At 35.2% G+C, this 11,183-nt stretch overlaps 3 protein-coding genes across 7 annotated transcripts; 1 reads left to right on the top strand and 2 right to left on the bottom strand.

Annotated features, from left to right (window-relative positions):
* Window positions 1-1,568: 1,568 nt before the first annotated feature.
* On the bottom strand, window positions 1,569-6,054 carry MEF7 (Tetratricopeptide repeat (TPR)-like superfamily protein). 3 transcript variants are annotated; one of them, XM_088096880.1, is made up of 2 exons: window positions 2,888-6,054; window positions 1,569-2,008 (listed from the first exon to the last, which is right to left on the bottom strand). In XM_088096880.1, exons 1-2 carry the CDS (start codon window positions 5,918-5,920, stop codon window positions 1,997-1,999), a joined length of 3,045 nt encoding a protein of 1,014 aa, XP_087953006.1. In that variant the 5' UTR covers window positions 5,921-6,054; the 3' UTR covers window positions 1,569-1,996. The 3 variants fall into 3 exon arrangements, with proteins under 3 accessions (XP_087953006.1, XP_087953004.1, XP_047166055.2); XM_088096878.1 differs by lacking the exon at window positions 1,569-2,008 and adding an exon at window positions 2,094-2,218; XM_047310099.2 differs by lacking the exon at window positions 1,569-2,008 and having other exon boundaries at window positions 2,501-6,054.
* A 327-nt stretch (window positions 6,055-6,381) lies between these two features.
* Window positions 6,382-8,613, top strand: LOC124835192 (uncharacterized). 2 transcript variants are annotated; one of them, XM_047310093.2, is made up of 4 exons: window positions 6,382-6,571; window positions 6,692-6,761; window positions 6,881-6,954; window positions 8,225-8,613. In XM_047310093.2, exons 1-4 carry the CDS (start codon window positions 6,397-6,399, stop codon window positions 8,230-8,232), a joined length of 327 nt encoding a protein of 108 aa, XP_047166049.1. In that variant the 5' UTR covers window positions 6,382-6,396; the 3' UTR covers window positions 8,233-8,613. The 2 variants fall into 2 exon arrangements, with proteins under 2 accessions (XP_047166049.1, XP_047166048.1); XM_047310092.2 differs by lacking the exon at window positions 8,225-8,613 and having other exon boundaries at window positions 6,881-7,299.
* Window positions 7,909-11,183, bottom strand: LOC124835191 (SNF1-related protein kinase regulatory subunit beta-2-like). 2 transcript variants are annotated; one of them, XM_047310089.2, is made up of 5 exons: window positions 10,906-11,183; window positions 10,534-10,828; window positions 9,767-9,933; window positions 9,515-9,677; window positions 7,909-8,437 (listed from the first exon to the last, which is right to left on the bottom strand). In XM_047310089.2, the coding sequence occupies exons 2-5, from the start codon at window positions 10,708-10,710 to the stop codon at window positions 8,111-8,113; spliced, it is 834 nt and encodes a 277-aa protein (XP_047166045.1). In that variant the 5' UTR covers window positions 10,711-10,828; window positions 10,906-11,183; the 3' UTR covers window positions 7,909-8,110. The 2 variants fall into 2 exon arrangements, with proteins under 2 accessions (XP_047166045.1, XP_047166046.1); XM_047310090.2 differs by having other exon boundaries at window positions 10,921-11,183.

Genomic DNA, 11,183 nt, shown 5'->3' with positions numbered 1-11,183 from the left:
AACCAAAAAGATTATTTGAGACTAAAAATACCCATTAGATAATTTATTTTAATAGTAAAATGATTATAAAAAAATTGATTTTTTGTATTTATAGAAGTAAAAGGTATTGTTAGATGAAAGTAAAAAAAAATGAGTGTCAATATTATTATGAGAAATGATAGTTTGACACATACACAATTTTTACATTTATATGATACTATTCTTATTTTTTATTTTTTTTCTTGTAAAAATACAAAAAATTATTTTTTTATAATTATTTTATTTTTATATTATGTATAAAATGAAGAACAGCGTAGGCCAGCATTCGTAAAAGTTGAATTGATTTTGTGGAAAAACAGGTTCTGAGAAGACTGATTTTGTTGGTTCTGAGAAGACTGAGACAGGTCAAGTAAAGAATTGCTTGGTGTTAATGTTTTTTATTTGATATTGAAATAAAAAATATATGTATTTTTTTGGCCATGAATATTTAATAACATCATATTTCTTTCTGATTTTTAGTTTTTATAAAATAATAAAAATTATTATTTATATATATTGTAGAAATTCTTGACAGCAGAAAAAATAGATATTTCCGACAGCAAATACTTCAGTGTTATTACAAGACACGACGGTTGTATTTTATAATACCATAATTTATGTAATTAACGAAAAGAAAGTCATATTCAATTCTATTTTTATTATTTGTAAAAATTGTAAGCAATCATCATCGTGTTACTAACAACCATTAATATAATAAACATGAGAAAATTCGTGGAAAAAACCGTTGTTAGTTTAAACTCTATACAAAACTTTTTTTTTCATAAAAGTTACGTTGAAGATAAAGTTTATGATGATTAGGAATTAACATTTTTTCATAAGAATCAACGATTGATGTTGAGATCTTTCAACGCACAACACTTGTTTGACACGCGTTAGATTATTGTTTTATTTCAACTAAAGTATACTTTATTATTTTAGTACATTAAAAAAATTTTCCCATGAGTACTCATTTCGTTCAACCTTGCTTTTTGATCAATGTACCGTTTTGAATTCAGTTCGCCCTCAATTCAAAACAACTATTAACTTGTAATATGTTAGAATTAAACATGAAAATAACTTTAATTATGTGTAAAAGGTATATGTTAAAAGAGTTTTCCAATATCATAATAATGTCATAAGCTAAATTAATCTCTGACTATTAAAGAAATTTTGAGAAAACGAAAAAAGTAATTAAACTGGATTTATGTGTATTATTAGTATATTATAATTTTACTAATAAAAAAAAGATAATGATGTTTTGACAACATTTTAATATCATCTACGTGTCATTCTGTGATTGATCCAAAATTAAACACTAACATGAACAAATCACATAATGACATGTAGATGGTATTAAAATGTTGTCAAAAAAATGTTGTTAAAGTATCATTATCTATAAATAAATTTGAGATTGAACAGATTCCATTGGATTCAAGTTGAATGTCTAAACCTAAACAATGTTCATTCTGGGAAGAAACATTATCAAAGTTAATCAGTAACATGCATAAAATAGCTTCCTTCTGACATTACACATTGAAACACAATACAGATAACAGAACATACAACAAACTTTGACAACATAGTCTGACAGAACCATGCAGAGGAGGGCATGTTTGATTGTTACAAGCAAAAATATGTGCGGCCAGAAGCACAAAATAACTTTGGCCACATCCGTTTTACCTTCAATGTTGACATCCGTTTAAGGTAACTTCTTTTTTTTAGGATTTATAATGCACCTGGATGACTACACTGCACCTTACCATTGCACCTTCAAGCACCACCACCACCAAGACTGGTTTTGTCTGGCACCGCTGGATCAGTTGCTTGCACCACCACCAACCTTTGCAATCTTCCACTGAGCACACTATGAAATGAAACTCTGTGGTACAACTGGCTTAAATCTTTTTGCTGTCTTGAAATATATTGTTTGTACAATGATTGTTATTTCCATGCTTCCTTCAATAAGCTGCTTTCGGGTTTAATCAAATTCCTAAAGGTGCCATTATTTATTTTTGATAGAAAAATCAGTCTTGTCTTTGGATGCACCTCTAAACATACCAAAATTGGTCTTTAGGATGCATGGATGAGGTGGTGGAGATCTTAAGAGGAATCAAGAGTGATGGGCTTGGTGCTCGGGAAGAGACAGAAATATTGGATATAAGGAGTGATGAAGTTATACTTTTGAAGAAGCCTCATTCTCCTGTTTCACCAAATTCAGTTGTTGACAATTGGGATAACCCCTCCTCTGTATCTAATTCCTTTTAGTTTCTAAGTTTTAATTTTTCCCTTGGTGAAGATCTAGTTAGATAATGAAACTTGTGTACTGTATGAAATGTCAATGAGCTAGTTTAGAAGTCATAGCCTTTACATGTACTCTTTCTAGAAGTTTCTGGTTTGAACTTTTATTTCAATTGAATCTGTTCAATTTATAAGTAAATTGATTGGATGTCAAATGTAAGAATGCAAGTACAACTCTGAAACATGGACCATATCAAAAGTTTAATTAACCATATAGAAACATGATAAAGTATTGTAAAAGAATACTAAAATTACTATTATTTTCTAAACCAGATTTCATCAAATAAAAGTAAGTCTAACTTTAGATCGTTAGAAAATGTAATTAACCTAACTAAACTTTTTTCCCATATGAAGAAAAAAATAATGATAAAGATGACAGTGGGGCATCAATGTCCAATCTGTTTTATAGTTAAAATTAAGACAAAGTTCCAAAAATGGCACCTGATCCTATATTTCAATTATCTTACACCGAAGAAACTCCATAATTATTTTGCATCAGTCACCAATAATCCCCACAAGAACATATGCCATCATCAAAATGGTGAAATCTATTTGAATCTCGTAAAATTACCTGTCGATTAACAATCTTTGATATGTATTTGAAAGCCGTGTGACAGTCACCACAAACCCGAAGGTTCTTCATTATCCTAATTGGTAGCTCAGATTGGCGAGTGAGAACAAAAGCAATCGCTAGTTTCTCACTATGATAGCTGATAAGCTCTTCTTTGTTTTCAAGCTCAAGATCATATAATGCATATTTGGTTTCAGGCACATATCCCATGCCCCTCATTTTGTTCATTATCTCCTTGAGTTTTTCATAGATCTTTCCTTTTTCTGGGTGTGTTTGATCTCCAGCCACAAACACATGAACTCCATCCTTCATGGTGACCCAACTACACCCAGCTTCCTTCTTTGCTGATGCATTCCTCATTGCTAATCTAGCCTCTGCCACATCTTCCCACTTCCCACTTGCGGCATGCATGTTAGAAAGAAGCACATAGTTCACAGCATTCTGTGGCTCTAACTGAATAAGCATCTTGGCAGCCCTCCGACCTAGCTCTGTATTACGGCTATTAGCTCGACAGCATGCTACCAAAATTGTTCTCCAGATAAGGGCATTAGGATCCATTGGCATTGTTTTGATGAATTCCTCTATCTTATTAACATCACCTGCCCTCCCAAGGAGGTCTACCATACAAGAGAAGTGCTCCATTCGAGGTGCTAGTCCATACACTCCACTCATTGATTTGAGATGCTTAAATCCTTCATCAACTAACCCTACATGACTACAGGCCGATAGGACACCAACAAAACTGACATGATCTGGCAACTGGCCGTGCTGTTTCATTTGTGTGAAAAGCTTTAGAGCTTTCTCTCCATGTCCATGGCGTGCATAGCCACAAATCATAGAATTCCAAGAATATATGTTCCTCACAGGCATCAATTGAAAGAATCTCGCTGCATAATCTATCCTTCCACATTTCGCATACATGTCAACTAGTGCACTGCCAACAACAACTTCAGATTCTAAACAAGCCCTTATTGCACATGCATGAACCTCCATACCACGCTCTAATGTTGCAACCGAAGCACAGGCACTAAGAACAGTGGCAAGCGTGAAACCATCCAATCTTTGGCCCCTTTGCATCATAAACCATACCATATCCATGGCTTTATGCAGGATGCCATTGTGAATATATCCAGAAATCATTGAATTCCAACTGACTTCATCCCTTCGCTCCGACATTCTAGAAAAGATAATCTCACAGTCCTCAATCTGCTCACACTTCCCATAAAAAGCTAGAAGCGTATTCTCAATTGCATTATCGTCAGCAATAGAGTATTTTAAGAATAAAGCATGAATTTGACGGCCCAGTTCAAGAAGAGAGAGAGAAGAAACTGCTGCTAAAATATTTATAAATGTTACTCTGTTGAGTTTCCATCCAGCATGCATCATCTCCAGGAAATATTTTATTGCCTGTAAGACTGACACGTCTGATGTTGCTAGTGCACCAATAAAAGAATTCCAAGAAACTTGATCATACTCTGGCATTAGAAAGAAGACTCTCTTACACTCGTCCATATAATCAGTTTCAGCATACAAAGTTAGAAGAGCATTCGAAACTGAAACATCCAAATCAAGCCCATATTTGGTCCCTTCACCGTGTATTTGTCGTCCTAGCATGATCCAACCCAAACTTGCACACGAACTCAAAGCACTAATGACTGAGAACTTCGATGGCACCATTCCATTTCTTCTCATTTTATGGAAACAGGTAACTGCTTCATCAAATCGCTCATTGTGGTCAAGGCCAGAGATCATAGAGTTCCATGAGACAGAATCTTTACTGGGCATGAATTGAAAAACTGAACGAGCATTATCAATGGCGTTGCACTTTGCATACATATTCACAAGTGCATTTCCAATCAAAATCCAGACATCAACCAAGGCATTTCTAATCAGATAAGCATGAACCTCTTGACCCTTTCTCTTCCCTTCCTTTAAATCCGAAAATTCACTTAAAGAACTTAAAAGAACTGCATAAGATGATGCATTTATTTCAACCAAATTGTTCATTTCCTTAAATATCTTAGCTGCTTCTTCACCATGATGCTGCTTCGCAAGTCCGACCATTAACCCGTTCATAGTCACTGCATTACGATCACCCATCCGTTCAAAAATCATTTTGGCAGAATCTATTAAACCGTGCTTTGCAAACCCACTGACCAAAGCACTACCGACATATAAATCTTGAACGAAGCTAGATTTTTCAATCCTCGCCAGCATCTGCTCTAGCAAAGCCAGTCCACAGTCAACCAGAGAGCATGCAGCAGTTACTAAGCTACAGAAGGTATATTCATTAGGCCTGCAGGTAAATTCTGTAGCTTCCCTTTGCATGCTTGAAAAAAACTTAAAAGCAGAAATTGCATCTCCCCTACGACAATAAATCGAAATTATAGAATTCCAGGATGCAGAAGTTTTAATTTTTATTTCATCAAAAACACGACGAGCATCATCAATGGAGGCCGAGCAATGTGAATACATGGACATTAGCACATTAGACAACACCATGTCTGAAGCATAAGGAGATTTGGAAATTAAGCCATGAATCTCCATCCCGAGTTTAAGCTTATTTGGACCAATCTCTTGGCACGCTCGCAGAGCACTACCAATGGCATAGTGGTTTGGCAAGAGACCAGCCGAAATGACCCCTTTGAATAAAACGCATGCCTCCTCAGGCATGCCATTTTGCGCATACCCAGAAATTAAACAAGACCACGAAACGAGGTTCTTTTGCGGCATTTCATCAAACAACTTCTGCGCGGAAACCAAGCCCCCGACTCTGACATATATGTTGATAAGAGTATTACACCAGAAAACATCATTGGCAAGCCCAGATTTGTAGATGTGCAGATGAAGCTGATGGGCATCTTCCACGCTACAAGAATCTTTGTATCGATGATATTCCAAATTCAAAGTTGGAAATTGGAGGTGGTGATGATGAGATGAGTTGCAGTGATGTAGCAACTGCTCTGAAAAAGCTAACTGAGTAGAAATAGCATGACTTGCATTGTGTAACAATCGCCTGTAGCAGAGAATCATGCTTTTCGAAACCCTACATAGCCATCATTTAACAGGATACTTGTTCATATCAAAATACTGCTGTGCTTTGCATTCTCAACAATTTTCTAGCTCCTACTACTCAAACCTCTTCACATAAAATCCACAAAATATTTCTTAAAGTGAGACCAATGAGCATACTTTTTGCATCTGGTTATTATACTTTCAGCCACAAAAAGACAAAATTACATTTGACATTCTAAAATAATAATACTTTAATTATATTTATATTATTTTTAATTTAAAACTATAATATATATTAGGGTAAATATATTTATTTATTACAAACGTTAATTTATAAAATACATTATTCTGGGTGTAAAATTTATTGGAAACTAAAAGAGTAATCAGAAAGAAAAAGGTAAATTACAATAAAGAAGTGGCTGCATGGAAGCCAGGTCATTGATTAGTCAGTGAGATAAGGGTAGGATCCACAACAATATCTACAACACTATGTGATGGATTCCTCATCACTTTGCATTGCAACAACACACACAAACATGGCTGCCAAACTCACTCTCTCTTCTCCCCTTTCCTTCAAAACTTCTTTTCTGCCAAAATCACTTCCAGATTCTCTTGTTTTGTGCTCCCCAAGAACTAATGTTACTGGTGTTAAAGTTCATGCTAAATTAGGTAACGATCACTGTTATGTAATTGTTATTATTATAATTATCATCCTGTTTCTCATTCTGGTGAAGTGAATTAAATGAGGTTGAGATGATAAACTTGGGAATGTGGCTCTGATCCTATTAGGTGGTGGAGATGAGGATGTCAAGAAAGGAGACAAGAAGAAATTCATCACCAGAGAGGAAGAACCACAACAGTAACAATTCCCTGTTTTTTCACTTCATAAGTCTTTTTTCCTTAATTTTCCCAAAGCTTCTATGGTAAATGTCTGTTTGGATATGATTACTGCTACAAAAAGGTTTTTGTGTGGCGCAGGTATTGGCAGACAGCAGGAGAAAGGGAGGGTGAGAATCCCATGAAGACTCCTCTTCCTTACATAATCATATTTGGTATGTCAACTCCTTTTGTAATCTTGGCCATTGCTTTTGCAAATGGTTGGATTAAGGTACCTATTCGATGAGACAGCACCTCGCTGTCTACTCTATTTGTTAATTCTCACGAATTTTAAGCACTTCTCGAACTACAGCAGAGAATTTGTTTACTTTTTCACTTATGTAAGGACATTATGTTACGTCTCGTTTTCATGATCAAGAGTTTTCTCCTCCTACCACTGTGAAACTCCGGCTGAGAAAGCTTCTTCATAGTGGCAGTTTGATGACCCTTGTACATTTTTAGATTGAAAACAAAGGGAGAAGAAACAACAATGGATAAGGATGTTTTTTTCTTCTGTTGGATACGCTGCTCGTTGTTTCAAGAATAGCATGTTGTTGATCGATGCGTAACAGTTTTTTGCACTGAAACTCATAACATGAGAAGCTTGATAATCCCATTTGTTGCATGGAAAATTAACAAAGGAATGTTGAAGTCCGAGATATTTAATTGTGTCTGCTTCTTGCTTATCAAACAAGGAAAAGAAAAAGGAAAGATGTTTAGTTCGATAGTATAGTATAGTATAGACCTGCAGTTTTTTCTTTAGGAGAACATATGCTTGACATCTCTATAGTATTAGAGACTGTTATCACAAATTTAAGAGTAAAACTGAAGAAATGTAGCGTGGTCTGTGGAATTTTTAACAATATGAAAACAAGGTTAGTCTCGTTTTTCACAAGTAGAAAGTGACGGAAAGAAGAGAATACCAACACATAAGGAAAGTGTATACTCAGATATAGTGCTATGCATAGTATGTTCATTGGAGAGTCAAATTTAGCTATAGTCCGGGGAGGTAGAAATTCATAGTTCATGTGTAAGACATTATTATATGCTCGACTAATCATTGAATTTTCATCACAGCATGTGCTGTAAGCATATTCAATTTCCTTGAAAGCTGGACAATAGTCAACCACTATGAAAATGTATTGTATATATTGACCTCGAACTGCAAAAATAAAATCATATCCCCTGAAGTTTTTTTACAAGGAAAGCAATATTTGATTCACCTATTCCAATCAATTCTCTACACATCGGATTAATGACCTTAACAAATGTTCTCATAAAGACCGCTTAAACGAGGCAAATACAATAGGAGACAAACATCATACAGCTTCATCATCTTTCCCTGCGCAGAGACTTGTACAGTTCAGCAGTAATATATTTGTGTTGAAACTTGTAAGTTGATCGTAGTGCCACAAATTGACCACTTTCAGTTTTGTGTATGAATAGATGATTGAGTTCCAGATGCATGGGCCTATGGACATGACGATTACCACTAGTAGATGAAGGCTCATGTCTCATTGTCAGTGGTAGTTGTGGTGGTAATTCTGGTGGAGGCTTGCTGAACTCCTCTTCATTTAAGTGTGAGTTATCATAACTCGATGGTGGTGATGGAGGATCTTCAAAATCGGATAAGTTTGCAACTATTTCTGGTATATAGTCCTGTGAAAATGGTTAATCATAATGCTGTAAGCATTCAGCATAGGAAAAAGAACATCGAAAATGCATGAATGAATACAATACATGAATGAGTAAATTATAAGAGTTGAAGAGATTATAAGTTACAAACATATCTTGAGATGTTAATTCATTCAATACTCTTGAATACGAGCAATAAATGCTAATGTGTAAGCAAAATTTTCTAGGGATGGGTAGAAGACTAATGAAATCAACCTAAACTAGCAGAAGTCACAATCCAACACTTTATACTTGCAAATGAATTCTAGTTCGTACTGTTCATATGATCTCACTACATCTACTCCAATAGTTATGCTTCAGCCAAGGATAGACCATCATTTTAGAGAAAATTAAGGACAGGGTATATACTGTCATAACCATTCATTAACATAATCGTCTAACAGCTTTAAGTTAATTTGTTTCAAAGTTAAAACGCGCTCAGGATTCTTATATGAAACACAACATCTAGTTATATTTCATAATAAAAAGAGCAGAGATACTCAGAACAAATTTTAATTGTATGTGCACTATGTCTACTAAACAACGGCCGCACAACAATTATGTAAGATTAGCACTTTTTACTATGCTCAGCCGCAATAAGTCGTAATACATTATTCATTTAAAAAGTTATACTCAGCTAATCAACAGATGTTTCAGTTTGATAATTGAATATTTATATTCTGAGACTCACTGCAACTTGCACCAAATAATGAGGTCTGAGTCAGAATTTATAACAACTATAAGTGAAATTGGAAAGGGCACAAATTGTCCAACAAGGTTGGACATATGAAATTCAGCTTTGGCATCTGATTATCCATCCACTTAGACATGGCTATGGTTTACTCAGCAGACAATTTTAAAATAATCTTTGAACACGTGACTTAATAATGGATTTAGTATATTATTGAATAGATGTTGTGCTTATGAATAAGCAAACATGGTCTCAAAATAAAGCTATTGATGATGGTGATAATGGCTGTAGTGAAAGATAACACTTGAGAAGATGCAATAGAAATGAGATCATCTTCATTTCCTGAAAAAAGAAGCAAACCATGAAATTACCTGCAAATTCAATATATTGTAACCATAACCTGAATCATCAAAAGCCGATGGAAACTCTGGAGCATGTGTCAAGTAGCCATCTACAATGAAACGGTAATGATAGATACCTATTGGGAGTGTTTTAACTAGGAGAAAATTTTGATCCACTCTCTGCAGGGGCTCCCTGACAGGACAAGGAAAAATTCGTCACATCATAAGATGAAGTAAAAGCAAGAGCTCTGTTTGGAATTTAAAAGTATGGTAGATGGTTACGTGGTCTCCCAGTTGTCCCATGATCCTGCAACAGCAACATTGGTAGCTTCATGATTCCACGTGATCCTTACCCTTTTCAACCTTTCATAAATCACAGATTCTACATATCCATTTTGTGGCAGGGGTTGCGCTACCGCCGCAGCTCCTTGCATGGCAACCACAGGTACCTTGAAAATAGCCATTTTAAATTTTGTGTTTCAAGGTAAACGTCCATTGTGTTGATGCGTTGTACCTCTCAAAAATAGCTTCATTCAATGTCACTTTAACTCTTAACTTGCAAGTTCTTCATCAGATTAAAAACATTAAATCCTTGTTCTTTTTGCAGAAACTTTTATTGGTATTACCTTGGAGTGAACTAATGTTGCAATGGCATGCATGTCTCAAGTCTCAGATACTAAGTTTCGTCGTTCAATACTTTTTCCCATATGAATGGAGAACAGAAGTAGTAGAATTCAAAATAGTAAATCCACCTTAAATTTCTATAATCTTTTCTCTATGAACTAAAATCCAACTTTAGCTGTACCATTCTACAAATCATTATTAAACTGTTAGCGCAGTCAAGAGAATGCTGAGAAGCATTCCACTTTCATGAGATGCTTATTGCTCACTACGTGGATTAAATTTCACCGTATCCCCTCTTAAAGCTAAACTATAACATTAAGCATTAACCTATTTAATATATTTTAAAAGAGAGAAAGAAAAAGAACAAACTCCATAAATTTTTTTTTTCAGTAAAAGAAATTAAGAAAGGATCATCTAACTCTGACCTGGGGTTGTGTGAGCAAGGGAGGAAACTGAACCAACGGATCTGTGAATCCGTTGGTATTGCGAAAGAGTGCTTCAGGCCGCACAAATTTCATGTCTTGTTCATACTCATAGTTCTCTTCATCCTTTTTAACCCCAGAAGAGCCTTCCCCATCCTTTCCTCTGCTGTTACTCCCCATCACCGAAACTGGATGAAACCCAAATTTTGATGCTTGCTAATCACCAGTATCCCCAGAATCAAAATACCACACAAAAACTCCAGCACAGAAACAGAATAGGGCAGATATTCATGTTCATCTGCGAGAGAACACGAATCCATTAGATAGAGAAGAGAGATTTAGAAAGCAATCTGGCATACCCATTTCAGTGCATACATAAATAGAACAAACCCTTGAAAGTAAGCCAGGAATTGACTCAAGGCAGCAGAGTGGCATTGTTGTTATAGAAAAAAATATAGTTTTTAATTTTTTCTTTTTTTAATATTTGATGAGTCTCTCTCTCTCTCCCTCTCTCTCTCTCTCTCTCTCCGGATGCCACTTTTCCTTGCCTTAAAGCAACTGAACAAATATACAGAGTTTTATTCTCCAATGAATTTGGAAGATTCCGCAGGGGACTAATTATTATGAGTCTGGTTTAAAGGAGAATGTTCCCC

This window comes from Vigna umbellata, chromosome 1, assembly GCF_029865625.1.
Source record: "Vigna umbellata cultivar VRB3 chromosome 1, Vumbellata_1.0, whole genome shotgun sequence".
NCBI classification, from domain to species: domain Eukaryota; kingdom Viridiplantae; phylum Streptophyta; class Magnoliopsida; order Fabales; family Fabaceae; genus Vigna; species Vigna umbellata.
The sequence above is the reverse complement of the archived record's forward strand: the minus strand, read 5'-3'. Positions and strand labels throughout refer to the sequence as shown.

Excerpts from the sequence above, each read along its gene's own strand:
- LOC124835191 (XM_047310089.2), bottom strand. The coding sequence starts at position 10,710 with ATGGGGAGTAACAGCAGAGGAAAGGATGGGGAAGGCTCTTCTGGGGTT. Across the intron at positions 9,934-10,533 it reads CCTTGCTCACACAACCCCAG|GTACCTGTGGTTGCCATGCA; the intron begins GTCAGAGTTAGA and ends GCTATTTTCAAG. Across the intron at positions 9,678-9,766 it reads TGGGACAACTGGGAGACCAC|GGAGCCCCTGCAGAGAGTGG; the intron begins GTAACCATCTAC and ends TTGTCCTGTCAG.
- LOC124835192 (XM_047310092.2), top strand. The coding sequence starts at position 6,397 with ATGGATTCCTCATCACTTTGCATTGCAACAACACACACAAACATGGCT. Across the intron at positions 6,572-6,691 it reads TAAAGTTCATGCTAAATTAG|GTGGTGGAGATGAGGATGTC; the intron begins GTAACGATCACT and ends TGATCCTATTAG. Across the intron at positions 6,762-6,880 it reads AGAGAGGAAGAACCACAACA|GTATTGGCAGACAGCAGGAG; the intron begins GTAACAATTCCC and ends TGTGTGGCGCAG.
- MEF7 (XM_047310099.2), bottom strand. The coding sequence starts at position 5,920 with ATGATTCTCTGCTACAGGCGATTGTTACACAATGCAAGTCATGCTATT.